The sequence below is a fragment of the Miniopterus natalensis genome, chromosome 14, assembly GCF_054644295.1.
Source record: "Miniopterus natalensis isolate mMinNat1 chromosome 14, mMinNat1.hap1, whole genome shotgun sequence".
Classification (NCBI taxonomy): domain Eukaryota; kingdom Metazoa; phylum Chordata; class Mammalia; order Chiroptera; family Miniopteridae; genus Miniopterus; species Miniopterus natalensis.
In genome coordinates, this window is record NC_142094.1 from 54,068,796 (window position 1) to 54,088,462 (window position 19,667).

Consider the following 19,667-nt stretch of genomic DNA (forward strand, 5'->3'; position numbering starts at 1 on the left):
GTGCGGCCAGAGACTGCTGACACCTTCCACCCTCCCCCACAGGCTCAGGCAGAGCTCCTGCCATTCCCCATGCCCTCGGATTCTCTGGGCCCGGCCCAGCGTACCCCATATTCTACTCAGCAAGGGAGGATGGAGGTAGTGCTTGCCCTCAGGCTGGTTTGTGTTGGTGCCAAGACCCCGTGAGCAGTCTGGAGAGACCTGGAGGACCCCAACCTCAGATTCCGCAGCCCCCCCCCCCCCCCCCAGACTGGCCTAGGTAAGGCCCCGGCTAGCAATCCCACCGACTGGGGCCAGTCAACCCCGCCCTGGCAGAGGCCCCTCGGGTCCCCCTGTCCCTCCCTAGGACCCCAAGGCCGTTTTAACCTCGCCCTACCGGCAGGGGACCAGTTCCTACCTGAGGCGGGACCTGCACACATTCACGTGGTTAATTTGGGAAAAGCAACTTTTTTATTTAACGTACCTAGAGGTGTGGGGGGAAGGGCAACAGGACGGGGTCAGGGCCGAGGCGCTACAGAAAGGGCGGGCGCGGGCCAGGCCTCAGGGGCGCGGGTCCCCCAGGACGCCCCGCTCGGCGGCGGCGCTGCCCAGGATGAAGCCCACCGCCAGCGACACGGTCTGGTCGAAAGAGCCGCGCAGCTGCTCCACGTGCTGGTTCAGGGTCAGCAGCTGGTCGCGCAGGGGGCCCAGGATGGCCACGATGTCGCCCAAATGCCCCAGGGTCTGCAGGAGGGCGGCGTTCAGCGACGGGGGCGCTGCCTGTGGGGGCGCGTGGTTCTCGGGGCGGCTGGGCGGCGAGTCGGGCTCTTCCCAGGCGGGGTCGAGGGGCGGCGGGGAGCTGGGGGCCTGGAGGGGCGCGTGGTCCTCGGGGCGGCCGGGGGCGGGGGTTAAGGAAGGGAGCGCCGTCGGGGAGCCGGAATCGCAGGGGGCCTCCGAAGACTTGGGCGGGGACGAGCTGAATCTGAGCGTCCAGGCGGGGTCCACGTCGGGGTCGCGGGTGGCAGGCAGCAACGGGGCGTCTGCAACCCGGGGCGAGTGTAGGATTGGGCACTAGGGCTGCCGCCGCTCCCCCACCTCCAGTACCCTCTCCACCCACCCAGTTCCCCCCACCCAGTAACCCTCCCCTCCCCCACCCCACTTACCGGGCTCAGCGGGCGTACTGGGGACAGGGCGGCGACCGCGCGGGGGGCGCCCGGGTCCGGGAGAGCGGCGGCGGCCACGCTTACTCCCGGTATCGCCAAGCAGCCCCATGAGCTCGCGGATCTGCGCGTCGAAGGGCCCGGGCGGCTGGTCGTGCGCGTCGCGGAGCTTGTCCTTGAGGAACTTGTAGCGCCGGCGGCACTGCGCGGGCGTGCGCCGCACCTGCTGGCGGGCCAGCTCCGCCGACACGCGCCGGTAGGTGGGCAGCGCTCGGCGGCGGTCCAGCAGCAGCGCGCGCCACACGGCCGGTTGCAGCAGCGTGCCCAGCAACAGCTCCGTCTCGTGCGCGCTCCACGGCGTGCGCTGCGCTGAGCCCGGGGACACTGGCGACCCGGGGAGGTCGTGCGCCACCGGCGCGCCTGGCGAGGTGGGCCGTCCGGGCGGAGTTCCTGGGGAGTCCCCGGCCGCCCCGAGCTCGAGGTCTGGGCTGTCCGGTGCGGGCAGCGTGGTCGGGGGAGGCCGCCGGGGTCGGAGGAGCATCTTGGGGCCGGGTGGGGAGGGGAAGCGCGCCGGGGTCCGGGCCGCAGCCCGCCAGGCTGCCCGCACGCTTTCTGAGAACTCTGTGCTCTTCCGCCCTCCGTCCGAGTCCGAGCCCAGCCGGGTCTACGCGGCCCTCCCTCCGCCCCGCCCCTCCCCGCCCCCTCCCCGCCAAGTTCAACTCCGTCTGTTTTTGCGCCTAGATTTTTCCAAAAGCCTTCCGGGCCCCTACGCCGCCAGCGCCGAGAGCAAAGCTCCGCCCCGGCCCGACGGGGAGGAACTTGCCAAACAATTGGTAGTGCTTTTCAAACTGTTGGATTGAGTTGCAAACTAACACCGCGACGTGCGTTAGGCACAAAGTTTCAACTCGTGTTTACGCATGTGCCGTGCCCGCTCACCGCCGCGCGGAGCCGCTCTGGAAAGTCCTGGCCGGAAGGCCGCCTCGATGCCCCTCCTTTTTGCCTTTGGTGCGCCGCAGGGTGGTGTTTACAGATAGGTCTTGTGCGCTGGTTCTGCTCCCACCTTCTGGTGTGGTTTTAGTATGGGCACAGGAGACACAGGAGGCAGCGTTCATCACTGCGTTCAGGTGGCTTAGGGCTGGATCTAATAGAGCTATACGACCAGCGGTCAGAATTAGTATAATAATTCACACATACACTGCAGAAAAAGAAACTTTTGGCCAACATTATAGTCAATGTAAAGTTTTGAGCATTACTGTCTGAGATTAGGAATAAAACAACAATGCCCAACACCACCTCTTCTGTTCAACATTATTCTAAAAGTTCTAGCCAGAGCAATAAGACAAGAAAAATGAATAAGATGGATAGAGATTGTAAAGGAAGGAGTAAAACCATCTTTATTTGCAGATTGTATGATTGTATACACGGAAAGTACAAAATAATCTACAAGCACATTATTAGAATTAATAACTGAATTTAGCAAGGTCATTGAATGAATAAACAAATCAATTTTATTTCTGTATAGTAACTGCAATAGTTTTTTTAAAAAATGTTATTGGCCCTGCCAGGCGTGGCTCAGTGATTGAACTTTGACCTAGGATCCAGGAGCTCTCGGTTTGATTCCCGGTCAGGGCACATGCCTGGGGGTGTGCAGGAGGCAGCCAATTGATGACTCATCATTGGTGTTTCTGTCTCTCCCTCTCCCTCTCCCATTGTCTCTCTGAAATCAATCAAGATATAAAAAAAATGTTACTGATTTCAGAGCGAGATGGGAGAGGGAGAGAGAGATAGAAATATCAATGATGAGAGAGAATCATTGATCGGCTGCCTCCTGCACACTCATACCGGGATCGAGCCTACAATGTGGGCATGTACCCTGACTGGGAATCCAACCATGATCTCCTGGTTCATGAGTCGACTCTCAACCACTGAGCCATGCAGACAGGACTACAATAGTTTTTACAACATTTTAGTGTGGGAAAATTTTAGATTTGCAGCCAGGTTGCAAACAGCACAGAGTTCCTGTGCTTTTCTCCCGTGAACATTGCAGATGACCATGGTAGCTTTGTCAGAGCTGAGAAATTAACGATCAGTATAGCCCTATTGACTAAATCACAGGCTTTATTTGGGTCGCACCAGGTTTTCCATCAATGTCCTTTTCTGTCCCAAGGTGTCCTTAGTCTCTTCTAACACTTTATGCCCTAAACTCTGTGAGCTCTTGGCCTTCCACCCCTATCTTTGTGGTGTCCACCAATCCCAAACTCTTCCGTGAGTACCCTGCCTAGTCTGGCACTGGTGAGGTTGTGCCCTGGGAGCGTTCCACCACTGTCCTTCCCGCACGAAGGTGCAGTGAGGTTTGGGTGCCCGTGTGCGCATGGGCTTCCCAGGTGGGAGTGGCTGGGGCTGGGCAGTTTGTGGCAGAGCAGCTTTGGGTGGTGGCACTGGGAGGCCTTAAGGACTCAGTTATTTTGGGTGGTTTGTAGTCTTGTCCAGAGGCAGGTATTTACTGCAGAATGAGTTTGCTCTTCATAGACCTTCATGCTGTAGGGGGCCTGCATGAGAAAGGAGTTGGCTGACCTGCCTTTCTCTGTGCCATCCTAGGACTTGGCTGTGGCCCAAGCACCCCTTGACCCTTACCCCTTCATGAGCACCCTGATTGTCTCCATCTGTCCATGAAGGAGACCTCATCCTGACCTACAGAGCAAGTGTCACTTTAGGGACAAACAAAATGAGCCACAGGGAAGCTGTCTTGGTAGAAATGATTTTATTTAGAAACCTGTGCTACATGACATGGGGGCGCCATGCAAACGTCGTGCTTAAGCCAAAAGCCCGTCAGTTCCCCTGAATAAATTGTTACAATTGGAATGTTTATTTGTGCTGGACACTAATTTTGCTTCAGGCTTTGTGACACTATCTTGTTAAATTCAAAACCTGAAAATGTAAGAGTTGATTGGCAGAACATAATCCTCATATAAAAGCCTAAAAAAAAAATACAAATAAAGCCACATTTGCATGGCCACAGATGCCGAGTCCCCTGTATTCCATTTAAGCAGGACCTGGGTGTCTGAAATGAATTTATGTGGGAAAACACATCTTGATATTGAAAGAGCAGCGTTTTATCACTAGTAATAGTTTTCCTAGAAATATAGCTGGTTGCTCTCAAGAATTACTAATTCTAAAACTCAGAAGAGCTATAGTGGGTCTTGCAGTGACTTGTAATGGAAAAACGTGGGTGCCTGGGATGGTGCCAGGGGGTATGGCCTCCTGTGGTGGGGAAGAGTCCCTGTGTGGGGTGTGATAGCAGGCCCCCTCAGAGGGCACCCCCCACTCACAGAGCTGTGCTCAGCACCAGCCACCTGGAAACAGCCTTGAAGAGCTTGGCACCATTGAGGCAGCAAACTTCATTTCCTTGCTGGTTCTGACAAATTGCTGGTGACAGCAAGCTGTGGGAGCCCAGGTGTGTGTGTGTGTGTGTGGCATGCACGGCTGCTGAAGGCAGGTGGGCAGCGGCCACAGCCCAGGGGTCCCCAGGCCACAAGACAGGCTTGTGACCTCTCAGGGCCCCTGAGGCTGCCTCTGCTTTGGAGCTGTTGTGTCCTACGTGCTTTGCTAAGCAGAGACTTCGCCAGGGCGTTACCTGTCCCACCAGGAGCTGTTCTAAGTGGTGGGGGTAGCAGGCATGTGGGGCCACAGGGTACTTGGGGAGGCTGCCAGTGTGGAGCTGCTAGGCGCTTGCCAGCAACAGGAGGCCGGTTGGGATGGGTGGCAGGAAGGGCTGTAGGGCCTGGGACCCTCACTCGGCTGGGACAGGGTGAGCCAGAAATTGGTGTGGGGAAGGTCTGGGGGGGTGGGGGTGTGAACCAGGTTGGGGTTGGGGCCAGTGGGAAGCGTTAGGGGCCCCAATGGAAGGGTTCAGAACCCCTTGGAACCTGTGATTGGTGTGGGAGTCAGAGGTCAATCTTGGTCTTTGCTGCTGGGCACATGGAGGCCAGACCCATGAAGTGGGCAACTGAGTTAAAATCTGAGCCTGGGTGGGTGGGGGTGGGGTTTGGGGGGTGGGGTGGATCACTGGAGAAGTGGTGAGAGCCGTTTCTCTCTGATCCTGGGGTCCTGACTTACTCTATTTTCATTAAAAAGATTTTTTAAATTTTCTAACAGAAACACCCTGACCTGCACTGGTGCTCATTCCCTCCTGGTTGTGGTCTGAGCCTCATGCTCCCCCATCCTGGCACCCAGAGGCCCAGGCTGGGCCCGTGTTGGGGGTCCCTAGTCTAAGGCGGCGGGTGCTGCACCCGCAGGGCCGTTTGGCCTGGAGCAGTGAGCAGGTGGGCTCCTTTCTCCCCAGCTCTGTCCTTGGTGTGGAATCTCACATCCAGACCCACCGTCCTCCGTCACTGGAACGTGGCTTTCATTTTCCGTAACTTGTCCTGAATCTTCCGAGAATGCTTTTCGCTGACCATCTGGTGGAAGCTGGCCCTGCTGTCTGCAGCTAAGATGGACACGTCAGCCCCACTGAACCGTGCGATTCTTTGCTTGAGGCAGGATTGCAGCTTGGGGTCGGGAGCGAAGGTGTAGGGGTTCTCCTGGAACGCGTGCACCTGGCTCGCCACCTTGGCTATGTTTCTGTGTTGGGGAAAGAAATTAGTCACTAGTCTGCATGGGTCACTGGGCAGCTTTCTGCAGCTCCTGAATTCCCGACGTGCCCACAATGGTTGGACCAAAGCTCTTCAAAGTACAAACTCTGAGCTGTCTGTATTGACAAAGCCAGACCTCATTTCATTACTCAGGCCTGTTATCTGTCCATCCGTCCATCCGTCCATCCGTCCATCCATCCGTCCGTCCGTCCGTCCGTCCGTCCGTCCATCCACTTTCCATTTCACAAATATTTACTGAGGATGTGGGGATGGACTGTGTCTTGACCAGCCCCCACTTGCCTGTGTGGAGGGTGAGAGGAGAGGCAGGGAGAGAACAGGGTGTGGTGGAGGTTGTGGGAGTGAGGATGCCCCTGGAACTGGGCTGGCCCAGGGTGGCATCAGACATGGGCATGAAACTCTGAGGACAGGTAGGGCTGGAGGTGGAGCTTCTGAGGGCCCCTACCGAGGCAGAAAGGAGCAATGTCCTCTTGGGCTGGGGTCATGGTGGTGGTTTTTACAGCCAGGCCTCCAGTCTGCTTTTCCCAGGTGAGTCCCCAGTTGTGCTGGGCAGTGAGCAGTGGGACTGCAGGAGCAGGCTGAGGGACTGACCATGAGTCCTACATGGACAGTTCTAGGGAGAGGTGCCCAAAGGGGACAGTGGAGGCAGGGAGAGAGGGAAGATGTGACACCTGCGGGTCAGGGAGGGCAGTCACATGCCAACTGAGGTGAGCCTCAAGGTAGGCCTAGATCTCCCAACCGGAAGGTCGGAGTGACCTTGGCGCAATGTTTTGAGACCACTTAGTTTGTAGAGCAGGAGGTGGCAGCAGGTAAGGGGTAGGGGGTTGGGAGGCCCTGGGCTGGGATGAGAATTGAGTGAGGATCAGGGGGCCCAGGCCTCAGAGGAGCAAGGGGGACGGGGGAGGCTCTCACCTGAGCTTGCTGTACCTGTGAGCCCCTTTCCTGAGTTTCTCCACTTGTGGGCCCCCTTCACCTGAGCTTGCTGCACCCATGGGCCCCTCACCTGAGCTTGCTCCACCTGTGGGCCCCATTGGTCATGGTGAAGCCCCCGGTCTCCAGCTGTTGGATGTGCATGGCCAGGAGGCGGGCTGAGGGCAGGGTGGGCTGGGCCCGGAAGCGTCGCCCTTCCATCAGACACAGGCTGTCACTCTTCAGGAACACCTGATGGCCCAGCCGGGGGTGTGGATAAGGGAGACAGGCGAGAGGTCAGCCCTGGGTGCTCAGCCAGGGGCTGGCTCAGCCCAGTCCACCCCGGATGGTGCCTGTATTCCCGCAGCGTGGTGCTACAGCCTTGGGACTTACACCCTGCCCACATGCACTTCAGATTAGACCGGGGATTGAAAGTCCAGATGTCTTAAGCTTGGATACCACAAAGGGAACACTGGCCCCCTCAGAAAGCTGGACACTTCCCACTACTGAAATGGCAAATTCCTTCCTTAACTCAGTCTCCCATGGGCTCCAGGAAAGAGCCTGGTGACCCAACTCCCCAAATGAGACCAAGATGGGGCTGGCCAGCTGCAGGGGCCCCCGTGTCTGGTGTCAGCCGAGGACACACACAGCCCTCTCATCCACGGGGAGCTGTGTCCGGGCTGGGGCCTGCTTCTGCCGCCTTATTTGGGGGAAATGCCCCATTGCCCCAAATGCTGTTTCCTCATTTATGATCTTGTGAGGCCGCCTCTGCACTTTGCCAGGTGGCAAGGAGGCTGGCCAGCCAGCCAAGCTCTGGTCCTCTGGGCACCGGTATCCTGTGCCACTGGCCTAGCAGGTGGGCTTCTGGAGCCCCTGAGCTCCCAGCTGTCCAGGTAAGTGGCAGAGGCCCCGTGGGGAGGTGGGCAAAGCTGGGCTGCTCCATGCGTGACTCTGAGGGAGCTGTTTGCTCTGGGGCCCTGGTGCTGGCTCTGACAGGTGCCACCCCCAAGCTGTGCAGATCGCATCATTAAGGAGGAGCCCCAGGTGAAAACAGCTGCAGGAAGCTCACGCAAAGCAGGAGTACCTCCACGGCTTTCAGCTCCTCCATGACCTCTGCTATCTTTGCAGGTAAAAGTCTCCAGGCCTAGAATGAGAGCACAAGTGAGACCCTGCAGTGGGCTGGCGCCCATAGCCCCCAGGACACACGGCCCAGGCCAGCAGCCCTTGTGGACTCACCGGGGACTGCCTCACGGCAAGGTGCTCCAGGCCACCCAGGATCTGCATGGCGGTTGCAAAGTTCCTCTGTTCGTAGCATGATTTTGCAATCAGCAAAAATTTGGAAAGCAGATTTACCTGCAACTGACATGGGAAACGGTGCATTCAGCGTCTTCCGGTTATAACAGACACATAGCAAAGCTACGCTTGATGCTATGATATTTGTAACATCGTAAATTAGGACAAACCAGGTGAGCCCAGGCTCCCTGTTCCCATGTTCTGGCAGAAGTGAGGGTGGATCAGTCTGTCAACTAATAAACTCCTAAGCTCGAAAATTCTCCCCAAATGGGAAAGAAGTAAAAAACTACATTTATTAATGGGACTTGGGTTTGCCCTGCCAGGTTCAGGGTGGGGGACACAAAGGAGTATCGGGAAAGGAAAACAAATTACAGAGGCTGTTAATGCCAGAAGTGGATGTTACCTTGGGGAGGCAGTGGCCTTGGTGGTCTCTGGGGCAGCTCCTGGGGCTTTGACCCAGTGACTTTTCCCCTTGGCCTGCCCAGTGCCCTGCCTGAAGCAGGTGGGTTAATTCAGGCTGAGATACTCTTGGTCTAGCCCAAGCCTCAGGGGTTAGAAGAGGCTGGGCCTGGCCCCCTGGAAAGTGGGAGGCTGACCTTGACCAGACCACAGACCTGAGTTTTATTTATTCTACCAACTGGCTTAGGACATACAAGGTGCTGTCTGCAAGGATGTGACAGCGACCAAGTCAATCCCCACCCTTGAAGAGTTCAGGTTAGTGGGGCAGCTGGGAGTTACAACTCAGCCCGGGACATGGCTCAGGCAGGAGTGTGGAGGGAGCCCAGGGAGTGTTCTCTGAGCCCTGAGTGTGTGCGAGCAGGATGGGGTGTGTGTGTGTCTGTGTGTGAACTATATGTATAAGGCAGTGTATATGTGTGTGACGTGTGCAGATTCCATGGAGGACAGAGCCTTGTCATGGCGGCCCAGAGCCAGTGTGCATCCCCAGGAGAGTGAAGAGCCATCCAGGCTTGAGTGTGACAGGTCGTGCCCACTGGATGGCTGGATGGTGTGTCTGAGGTCATGGCCGACAGAAGCCGTGGCCTGGGGCAAGGCCTGTGAAGCCCCTGCCCTGGGAGACCAACGATGGGCCCCTCAGGAAGGCTGCTCGCTTGTGCAGCCAGACCCCACACCCTGCTCTGAGCGCACAGCTGTAGAGGCGCCAACCTTGGAGGTGTGGCTGGTCACGATCTCGGCGGCTACCCAGTTGCTGACATCATCTGCATTTCTTAACAGCTGTAACAGATACTTGTCCTGGACGTAATTGGGCAGAAATAAGCTGCAGGTTTTGGCCGACAGAGACTCGGAGGAACTGGCTCTGGAAGAGACACAGGTCTGTGTCACAGCAAGGACCCACGCTGGGGCCTGGTCCAGGATGGGCTGTGCACCTGTAGAGGCTCCAGCTCCCAGGCCGTTCCTGACACCAGGATCTCTCTTCAGCCAAGAGTGTCCATGAGACACTTAGGTGAAGCTGCCAAAACCCTCCTGCCAACCATCCATCCCAGGACTGCGGGAGGACACCCTGGGAAGACACTCACTTAGGGATGGCCGCACTTTTGTCCATTACGCCCAGGGCTCGCGAGTTTAAGAAGTGGACAGGGTGGCACCTTTGAAACAAGTCCTGAGGAGACAAGGACACAGACGGTCAGGGTACCTTTCCCAGGGACCTCACCCTCAAGGCACTGTCCTGGGCACTGGGGGTGGGGATCATTTCTGCAATGCTTGCCCTGTGTGCTGTAGGGCCTGGCCCCTGCCCTGTTGTGATTGCACTGGGTTGATGTCACTACTTTCACTTGTTGAGTGACATGGGGTATCAGGATGGTGGGAAGGGGATGCTTGGGGGCTGGGCCCAGTGGGGAGCAAAGGGGCCTAGAGATGTCTGAGCTCCTGGGTGCAAGGGCACAAAGAATGACCATCTGCCCAGATCCAGGAGGGAGGTGGTGGTATTCGAGGTGGTACCCATGGTGGTGTGAAGAGCACCCTCTGGTGCTTCAGAGGTGGGAGTGTCAGGGACACAAGAGGGTGGGCAGCAGGCCTGGTGTGTCCTTTGTGCACCCAGAGCCAAAGTCCCTCCTGGGTCCCTTTTAGGGGGCATCCCACCCTGGCCTGTGCACGTCAACCAGGCTCCCTTCACTGTGTGTCAGTGTGCCCCTCCAGCAAACATCTGTGGGGGCCTGTAAGCACCCAAGCATCCCTGCTGATGCCCCACAGGTGAGCTGCGTGGGCCCTGCCCTCCAGCCTAGCTGGCCCCTCACCTGCTGTAGCAGTGTCAGCTGGGTGAAGAGCTGGTGGGTGCTGTACTCAGTCAGGAAGTAGGGCCCCTTCTCGCTGGCCTTGGCGTAGGGGCCGCAGAAGTCCTCGAAGAAGCAGGGCTTGGGCAGGGCGGATGCGATGGTGTACTGGCGCTCCTTGTGGTGTGGCAGTGCCAGCCCATTGCCCCGGGGCAGCTTCCAGGGGAAGCTCTGCAGGGGGGCAGGGGTGGGAGAGGACCCAGGCCCAGGCCCCTTCAGCCTGGCTCAGCTAGAGCCAGAGAACACATCCCTCCTGCCTGTAGCTGTATAGGCTCGAGGACACTCTCCCTGGTCATTTCAGGGGATCCCTCGTAAACAGAGCCACTGAGTTTGGGGCTATTGCCATATACTATGGAAAGGTTCCCTCAGTTGCTGCGCTTGGCTCGGGACTTTTCCTGACAATGCTTCCTTCTACCTGGATCTCTGGTCCAAGGTTCAGGAAGGTGAGGTCATCTTAGCACTTCTGCTGTCCTTGCCCAGGGTGAGGGGGGACAGGAAGTGCCAGCCCCAGGACTGGCAGTATGGAGTATGTGTGCATATGTGCTTGTGTGCACGTGTGTGCACGTATGCCTCTGAATGCTTGTGTGCCTGTGTGTGCATGCACACACACACACGTGCCTGCAAGAATTTGCATGCATGCATGCGTGTGCATGTACAGGGCACACGTGTGATCATGTGCCCACATAAGCACATACATGCGTGAGTGTATGCAAATGTGCATATGTGTGTGTGCATGTCTGCGTGTGGGTGCACAGCACATGGGGTCTTCCGGGCTGGGAGCAGCACCTGTCATGGGAGGCCCACCCCTGGGAAAGGCCCCCACCTTGCGGGAGATGCTGTCTTCCGAAAGCCTCTTACAGAGGGCGTTGAGGGGTCTAGTGACCTCCTCGGTCTCCTTGGGGTCCTCCAGGTCTGTGCTGTGTGGGGCACCCTCAGTCCTCCGGTCTGTGCCCACCTCCAGGAGGCCCAGCAGGTGCTCCACGGAGCCGTCCAGGGGCAGGATCTGGACAGAAGCAGAGGGGTCATGGCTGTGTCCTGGGTAGGGTGGTGGCTACCACTACCGAGTGCTGCACAGTGGTCACCTTGGAGGAGATGAAGTCCTCGAGCCTCCCCAGCAGCCCGGCGTTCCTGGTGAAGTCCACAGTGTAGCAGTCTTCCACCCAGGCCTGCAGGAGGCAGAGGCTGCGCTTGTAGATCTTGGTGAAGGTTGAGGTGGGGTCCTGGTGGGTCCTGGAGGCAGATGGCCAAGCAAGGGTGTGTGTGTGGGGTCTGAATGCAGCTGTCTTCAAGGAGATATTTTAGCCCTTACCCGACCAGGAATAGGGGAGAGACAGCAGCCACCACACAAGGGGGTCCAGGGCTCAGCGTCACAGGGCAGGACCTGGCCTCTTCTGCACCTGCCCCAGTGCCTGTCCTGGGGCACCTGCCACCCTCATAGCCAGTGCCCAGGATACCAGGGAGCAGGAAGCTGAGGGAGAGCACTTCTCAACAGTCAGGGTGGGAACCTAGCTCCCCTTGTGGAAGGAATGAGGGAGGTCTCCCATGCATCCCTCTCCCACAAGGATGAACCGAGACTGCCAGGGCTCCCAGCCTGGTGAGAGGGTGCACAGGGGTGGGGAGTCACAGCTCAGAGAACAGCCTGAGTGTATCCACCCACTGCCCACCACCCCTTCCCTCAGCACCCCAGCTCCTTGGCTGTGGGTGGGCTGCAGGACCCTCCCCACTTGTCTCTATGTGCACCCTCTGCCTTCCCCCATCCCTACCTTCCAGTGGCCTCTCCAGGCTAGGTCACAGTCTCCTCCTGCCAATGCTGGCCCCCTTCTCTGCAGCAGTGACCCCCCTGGCCTCCTCCATCCCCCCAACCTTCTCCAGCCCTCTTTCCTTGTCGAGGTCACCAGACGAGGGGCTTGGGGCCCCCCCTGTGGGATGCTGCCCATTGGGAGGGCGTACCTGGACAGGGTGCTGCTGATGCGGTCGAGAAGGAAGTGCAGGAAGTCGTGGGGTGTGCAGAAGTAGCGGAAGGTGTACAGGAACTGCTGCACGTAGCCCTCCAGGAAGGCGTCGCTGCGCAGAGGGGCCCGTCAGAGCCGGCCACAGGCCTCCCGCCGCACCTGCCTGTGTGCTGCCACCCACAGCCCTCGCTAGTGGTTCTGGGGCAATGTGTGTGTGAGTGTGAGTAGGAATGTGTGTGTGGATATAAGTGTGATGTGTGTGTGAATGTGTGTGACGTGTGAGTGAACGTGTGATGTGTGAGTGAATGTGTGATGTGAGTGTGAACATGTGATGTGAATGGTGTGTGTTTTGTGTGGTGTGTGTGAATGTGATGTGTGTATTTTGTGTGATGTATGTGTGGTGTGTGTGATGTGTGTGAATATAAGTGTGACGTGTGTGAGTTCTATGTGTGAGTGGCCATCACTTTTTAAGGCCCCCATTAGTCTCCTTCTAGAACCTATTAGTTCTCACGCTTGTGGACGCGCAGTCACCAGCCCCAAAGTGGAAGTCACTGCATTAGGGAAGAGCAACAATTTGTGCCCCGAAGCTCTGTTGTTAGGGTGAAACCAGGCAGGTGAGTGTTCAAGGGTAACCCCACCCCTTAGGGGTGCCCCAGAAAGCTTCAATCAGGTGACACCATGTGTGTCTGTGACAGCCTGGGAGTGAGAAACAGGTGGAGTCCTGGCAAAGCTGCTTCCTTACTGCTGCAAGAGGAGCTGCAGGTGACCAGTGTGCCCTGCAAAGGGCTCAGTGAAATGCTGTCTTTCTCTTGCTTGCATGCACACGTCTCCTGCACTAGCACAGTGGGCCTGAGGGGGGCGTGTGAGGCACTGTTTTACAGAAGAGGAGGCCACGGCCCCAGTCTGAGGGGCAGCCTGGGGACCCTGGAACAACCAGGGCAGCCCATCTTGGAGAACGGGGTCAGTGGGAAGCAGCGACTGTCCCAGGAAGCCTGGGAGCCCCTGCAGAAAGGATCTCTCTTTTTCTCACTGGCTGTCAAGAGCCTTTGTACCCTGAGAGCTTCCCACGGCGTCACTGGCCATCAGTTGTGGGGTCACCACAACCTCCAGCTCAAAGAGGACCTTGGGGGCTCCAAGGTGTGTCACGGGTCTCCAAAAGCCAAGCCTGGGCGGTGGCCCCGTGCCTGGGTGTGAGCCAAGCTATCTGGTTTAAGTGAGCCTGCCAAGAGGTCCTGAGCCTGGGGGCCAGGTGGAACTGAGGGGCCCATGCAGGACACGGTGCGTCTATGGACACGGTGGGCAGAGGGGTGGAGGGGTACTGGGTATTACCTAGGGGGTTCCTGTGACACTGGGTGTGAGTGGACAGATGTTCCTGCTGTAGGGCAAGCTTATTAATTGGGATGTGTGATGAACCTAAGCAATGCTCACACCCACTGGTGGCAGCTGCATAAGTACTCCAATGAGTGCCCTGAGCCCAAATGCACCGGAAGCCCCTGGGGAGCCAGACAATTAGTCATGGGGCATTTTCACTTGGTAAAGTGGACAGGATTCAGGCGTGTCTCCGAGGATCCTGTGTTTAATTTGAGAAGACCTGCTTGGCAGTTAATCACACACTCTCCTCCAAAGCCTCGCTGGGGCGCCGGAGATCCAGACGCCTGGGTCTACAGATCTGCGCCTGGTAGGACCTGTGGCTCTGAGGCCATTCAAACCAGGAGCCCAGCAAAGGAGGCGTGTGGCAGTTACCGCAAGTCAAAAAGCTTGGGTGAAATTCCTTTCTAAGTAAAAACAGTGCAAACCCGTCTCAGATGACGGGAGGCAAGACTTTCCACCCCCCTCTCCCCTCCTAAGGGCCTGCTTCTCCTTTCTGTCTCCCTCCCACCCTCAGAGGCGACAGGTGACGGGAAAGTGGGCCCGCTCCCTCGGGCAGGGCTGCACCTGGAGTAGAGGTAGGCCATGAGCCCCAGAGGCGTGCCGGCCTGCAGGACGCGGGCCTTCCTCTGCCTGCTGCCGCGTGGGTGCTTGCTGACGTTGTAGAAGATGAGAGACGAAGACTCATCAAGGGGGCTGAAGTCCAGTGTGTCGCAGTGGGCCGTGGAGATGTTCACGATCACAGGCAGGGCACAGGGCTCCAGGCCCCACCGCTCCGCATACAGGACCTGAGGGGCGGTGAGTCTCTGTTGCCTGGCTGAGCTGCTGCCACCAGGTGTGTGAGGGACACTGGTTCCTCGTCACCCTGTCACTGAGCCCTGATGGTGGCACAGCTTATGGCCCCTCAAAAGTCAGGGTTTTTAAAAAATTCTCACCAGAGGATATTTTTCCATTGCTTTTCAGAGAGTGAAAGAGTGGAAGTGGGGGGCCGGGAGAGAAACATCAATGGGTTGTCTCCTGCATGCTACCCAACCCGGGACCAGGGGATCGAGCCTGCAACCAAGGTACGCGCCCTTGGCTGGAATGGAACCCGGCACCCTTCGGTCTGCAGGCAGATGCTCTAACCACTGAGCCAAACTGGCCGGGGCTCAGGGTTTGTTTTTACAGTGGATTCCCAAGGTTGTAACCATAGGAAACCCACTAGAGAGGGGCGCGGGAATGCAGGGCGACTCGCCTGTAGGTACTTCTTGACCAGTCCGAGGAACTGCACCTTCGACTTCATTTCTTCCAGCTGCCCCTTGAGTTTGGACAGCATCATTTTCACCTCGGAGCCTGGGGGCAGGGCAGAGTCAGCACCCAGAGGCCTTGGCCCTCTGGGGCGCCTATGCGACCCTGAGCACACACGACCCTACCTTTGCTTCGCTTCTCTTTCTGTAAGAGCTTCTGGTAGAACTTAAGGGTCTTCCGGTAGGTTCTCTTCTCCATCATGAGTTGCTGCTCCAGCTCCTAGGGAGAAAAGAGCTGGTGGTCCCAGGGCGGGGCCAGTGTGGCCTCAGCACCCGTAGGACACACTTCCCTCTGTTGTCCCAGAATTCACACTTCAGCTGGACCCACACAGAATGAAAGCATGGAAAACATGCCAGCACATGGGCACACAGGGCTTATCACAAAGCCTTCCGAGGACCCTGTTGTGACCCTAGGAGGGACACTGAAGCCAAGATACAAAGGTTAGAAGGTGGCCAAATACTGGGGAGCAAAAAAACAAGTCAGAAGGAAGTTGGCAGAACCAGGAATTAGAGAGAAAAGAGGTGGTCCAGAGTCAGGGCCATTCACCCAAATCCTAGAAGCAAAGCCTATTTAATATTTAACAGCAGGCACAGGGGACCAGGCTGACCCTCCTGCCCTCCACCTAAGGGACCATGGAAACCCAGACCAGGTGGACTGCCGGGGCCCAGGCTGAACTGAGAGGTACTTCTCAAAGGGATGCTGCCAAAGGGACAAGAGCGTGGAGGGCTGACTGGGCAGAGAGAGCTGTGCCTCCACAGCCAGAGCTACGGCCCGAACCTGACCAAGCTCTCCAGGACTAGGCGACCTCCTGCCAACTGTCACCTGGCAACCATGTGCTCCACTAGCAAGGAGAGAAAAGCCGTTTCCTATCCCAAAATGTGGAGGACACGTGCAGATGAGCACGGGGTGGGTGTCCCAGCCGGCATGGAGGTCACTGGGGGTGAGTAGGGCACAGGGAATGGGAGACACAAGGAGGGACCCTTTGTCACTGGAGAGACTGGGACTCCTGCTTGGACACGGCCCCCTCCCCCAGCCCTGCAGTAGACAGAGGCCCAGAACTCACTGGGCTTGACGTGTCAGGGGCCCCATCGGCCTTCCGCCCCTCCAGCTCCTTTACGAAGTTGTGGACATCGGCGCCAAAGCAGTCGGCCTCGTAGAAGGCGCTGCTCCAGCCGGGGCTGCAGCTCTGGAACTCCGCTGGGCCCGGGTTCACAATTAGGCCACCCTCCTCAGGCCTGGCCAGCTGGGCCACTGCCTCCAAGTCTGAGGTCCCTTTGGCTGGCTCTGGGCCTCCTGCCTGCGGTTGGCCTGCTTCAGTCTCTGGCGGCTGCTCCCTCTCGGCTTTTACCGACTTCTGAGGCCGAAATCCCACCTCCAAGTTGCCCCGGGACAGCTCATCTGAGTCCACGTCGGACAGAGAGGGGGCTGGGCAGGGGGCTCTGCTGCTGTGAGTGGCCAGTGTGTCCTTCCCTGGACAGGGGACAGAGAGTTGGGGGCAGCAGCTGCAGGTCACACAGAATGTCCAACAAGAACTGTTTACAGAGAGGCTACTTTGGGATGGCCAGGTGGTCCCATTTCAGCTCTAGAGGGGCCGCAAGGGTCCTCAGGGTCCGGAGTGGGGTCTCAAAAACATGGGCTGTCATGTGGGGGCGAGGCTGACTGGAGATTTGAGGGAACCCTCGACTGTGTGCAAACAGACGGACACAATAAAGATTGAGTCCGCAGGGGGGGGGCCAGAGCAGGTGACGCATCATCCCCAGGTTCACACTGTGAAAGGGGAGCGAGGGCCCCAAGGCCACCTGGGCACCTGCTTGCGCCCCACCTGCCTGCTGGGTGGGGAGAAGCCCCTTTCACAGGACAGACTCTCCAGAGGAGGGGGGCAAAGGGAAGCCTTTCCCATAACTGTCCAGCCACACAGAGATGAACCTGCTGTGGAAAGTGCCCTGTCCCCCAGCCCGCATCCCTCACCTGCTCCGTGCAGCAAGGGCCGTTTGCTGGATGGTGAGCAACCGATTCGTGCACTGGCCTGGCTGCCGCCCTCGGGCTGTGACCCGGCCTCTTCCGAAATGCTGCTGCCAGAATGGAGGACACTGCAGCCTCCATGACCTCGCCCCAAGGCCACCCCCCAATGCCGCAGGTTCCCTCTGCAACATCTTCCAAGGGAAACCTCCCTCTTACTAGGGAACGGCCGCCATCCCACAGCCCCCACAGTGTGAATACACTGGGGTCTGATGTAGGAGCCCATTGCCCACCTGCCCCCAGCACCTCCCTGACACTCGCCCACCTAACTGAGGCTCTGCTGTGGGCAGCTCCATCCATGCCCACCCTTCCCAGGACGACCCAACTGCAGGCCACCGGCATCACGGGGCACCCTCCTCCCAGGGTACATAGGGGACCTCTGGCTCCCTGTGTGTTCTTCTCTGAGCTCTAGACACCTGTCCCAATGCTATGAAAATGCATGGCCTGTCAGACACGGGCAGATGCTGTTCCCTGCGGGAACCGCCCTCTGGGATTGCTGGTTATTTGCCTCCTCCAGGGGGTCCCTGAGCAGGGAGATGTGCCTCCGGCCCCACGACTCCACAGGCCCCCTTTCCTCCCTAAAGGAAGGAGGGTGGGCTTCAAGTCATGAGAGGGGCCCTCAGTGGAGATGAATGCTGGGAGCAGGAGGAGAAAGCAGCCAGTGAACACAGAGGGTCTGCCTTGGGGGCCTGGGTAGGGGCAGCCCGGGGCCTGAGGAGGGGCACTCACTTCTTGGGGGGTGACGTCCTCTCGTTCACCACTTTGAAAAGGTTCTGCAGCAGCTTCTCCCCCCAGTAGAGATCACAAAACTTCTCTGAGATGGCCCCACAGAAAGTGGCGTAGGTGAGATCTTTCAAGGCGTAAATATATTCCCCTGGTTTTACAAAATGATTGGGGCAAGTTAAAATGTGGGTGAGCAATTTTGGGGGTTCCCTCACTTTCTGCATGAATGAGGCTGGTCTCAGGGGCTGGGGTGGGAAGGCAGCTGAGCTTTGAGACCCTCTTTGTTGCCAGAGGACCCATGGGGGGCGCTGGGTTCTGCTCACTGGCTCTTTGTGCAGACAGAGGAGTGGGGCCCCTCTATGTGGTGACTGAAGTCCCCCTCACGCTGACCCTCCCCATGCACTGTGTCCCCCCCAGCCTCTCCCCGGTCCTGGGGTGTCTCTCAGCCCTGGTGGCCCCCAGTACCCATGATCAGAGCCTCCAGCCCATTGTCCAGGTAGCCGTCGAAGGCGAACTCCTCCTGGATGAGGCGTGTGGCCTCCTGCAGGGATGGGCAGGACGTGCTCTTCGGGACAAGCAAGGCGTCCACATTGGATAGACACAGCTTGCGGTCTGCTGGCCGGGGTTGCTCGGGGTGACTGTCTGGGGTACCCTTGGGGCTGTCTGGACTCGCCTTGACCAGGGAGGGGTTGAGTGGGGGGCCCTGGGGCTCCTGGCCTGGGCCCTTGGTGGCCTTGCTCCTGGGTGGCTTGGCCGGGTGATGCAGGCCATGGCGGGCTGTAGTGGGCTCTGGTGTATGGGGCCCAAGGCCTCTGGAAGAGGCTGCAGGTGGGACTGTCTCCTCTGGCTCTTGTTCCTGGGGTGGCTCCTGTGCCTTCAGGGGTGGGGCTGGGACAGAAGACTGGGGTATCACTGATGAGGTGGGAGCTGGGGTATGGGGGCACTCCTGGGCCAACCCTCTTGGCGCCAACTCTCTGGAGGGTCCTGGGGCTGTGCCACATGATCTGGGACCAGGCACCGGCTGGTGAGGTGTCTCCAAGCTGGTGGCCACTGTGTGGGCCTCAGGAGCCTTCTGCCCATCGATGTCCCCATCCAGCCTGCCTTTCCTCTCCTCTGGCCTCTCTGCTGGCCCTGAGGCCCTGGCAAGTCCCTCCCTGTGAGCAGGAGAGAGCACTCAGGAGGGGCTCCTTGACCCAGCCCGCTCCTGGCCACACGTGTGACTCACCTGGCCGCACCTGCGTCTGGTGCGAGGACGATGGGCTTGAAGTGCGTGGCTGGGGAGGTGAATGCTTCGGGCAGCTCCAAGGGCCCCTCGCAGCAGGAGGGTTGACCAGGCACAGGCCCCTGCACAGCCACGAGTCTGGTGTCACTGCCGACCTGCACAAAGCCTGGACAAACTTGGGGTAAGTGTGGGTGGGGGGACTCCTCTAGCCCTAAGGGCATCCTGTGACCCCTCCCACCATTCCCAAGTGCACTGGGACTTCCCAGCACAAGGGGAAGGGAGAATTCATGGAGTCCACAGACAGGATGGGGTAGGTGCCACTGAGACGGCGCACAGTGGGCTCTGTGGAGGGGACCTGGGGCAAGACCAGAACTAGGGGTTCGGCAGGGCGGACACGGAAGGGTGTGGGAGTGGAAGCAGGGTCGGAGCTGCTGCTCTGGTGGCTGGCTGGTAAGATGGGAAAGACTTTGGAGCCGAGGCCTGAGCGACAGGGCATTTAGAAAAGACTAAGGCAGAGGGGGAGGCTGGCCGGGGGTCCTGGGGATGTCCGTGTGCAATGTCACACTCTGGTGGACAGCAGAGGCCACGGGGCAGGATAGGCTGGACCAGGGGAACCCACCTGAGCTGGACCCGGGAGTGGGTGCTGCACTGGGGGTCAGTTCAACCACTGAGAACACATTCTGGAGACTGATGGTCTCTTCCTCCTGGTAAACCTGGGGCAGAAGGACACGGGCCCCCAGGTGACACCAGGCCCAGGGCCCACAGTCAACACCGCACTCCAGCCCCCGCCACCTCACAGAGCTGGGCCTGCCTGTCTTTGG

The 19,667-nt window shown here is 58.6% G+C and overlaps 2 protein-coding genes across 2 annotated transcripts in view; both read right to left on the reverse strand.

The window, feature by feature from the left end:
• Positions 1-537: 537 nt before the first annotated feature.
• On the reverse strand, positions 538-1,677 carry UTF1 (undifferentiated embryonic cell transcription factor 1). The gene is made up of 2 exons (XM_087824087.1): positions 1,140-1,677; positions 538-1,016 (listed from the first exon to the last, which is right to left on the reverse strand). The coding sequence occupies exons 1-2, from the start codon at positions 1,675-1,677 to the stop codon at positions 538-540; spliced, it is 1,017 nt and encodes a 338-aa protein (XP_087680213.1).
• A 3,287-nt stretch (positions 1,678-4,964) lies between these two features.
• Positions 4,965-19,667, reverse strand: part of KNDC1 (kinase non-catalytic C-lobe domain containing 1) — a 31,290-nt gene continuing 16,587 nt past the window's right edge. Inside the window, exons 12-30 of the mRNA XM_087824001.1 lie at positions 19,466-19,559; positions 18,850-19,012; positions 18,090-18,778; positions 17,631-17,775; positions 16,851-16,951; positions 15,946-16,352; positions 15,008-15,101; positions 14,830-14,927; positions 14,163-14,383; positions 12,226-12,339; positions 11,358-11,505; positions 11,099-11,278; positions 10,240-10,446; positions 9,523-9,605; positions 9,152-9,302; positions 7,931-8,053; positions 7,779-7,838; positions 6,789-6,946; positions 4,965-5,756 (exon numbers count right to left, since the gene is read on the reverse strand). Of these exons, the coding sequence (XP_087680127.1) occupies positions 5,525-5,756; positions 6,789-6,946; positions 7,779-7,838; positions 7,931-8,053; positions 9,152-9,302; positions 9,523-9,605; positions 10,240-10,446; positions 11,099-11,278; positions 11,358-11,505; positions 12,226-12,339; positions 14,163-14,383; positions 14,830-14,927; positions 15,008-15,101; positions 15,946-16,352; positions 16,851-16,951; positions 17,631-17,775; positions 18,090-18,778; positions 18,850-19,012; positions 19,466-19,559 (3,468 nt within the window). The 3' untranslated portion in view covers positions 4,965-5,524. The remainder of the gene's footprint in view (positions 5,757-6,788; positions 6,947-7,778; positions 7,839-7,930; positions 8,054-9,151; positions 9,303-9,522; positions 9,606-10,239; positions 10,447-11,098; positions 11,279-11,357; positions 11,506-12,225; positions 12,340-14,162; positions 14,384-14,829; positions 14,928-15,007; positions 15,102-15,945; positions 16,353-16,850; positions 16,952-17,630; positions 17,776-18,089; positions 18,779-18,849; positions 19,013-19,465; positions 19,560-19,667) is intronic.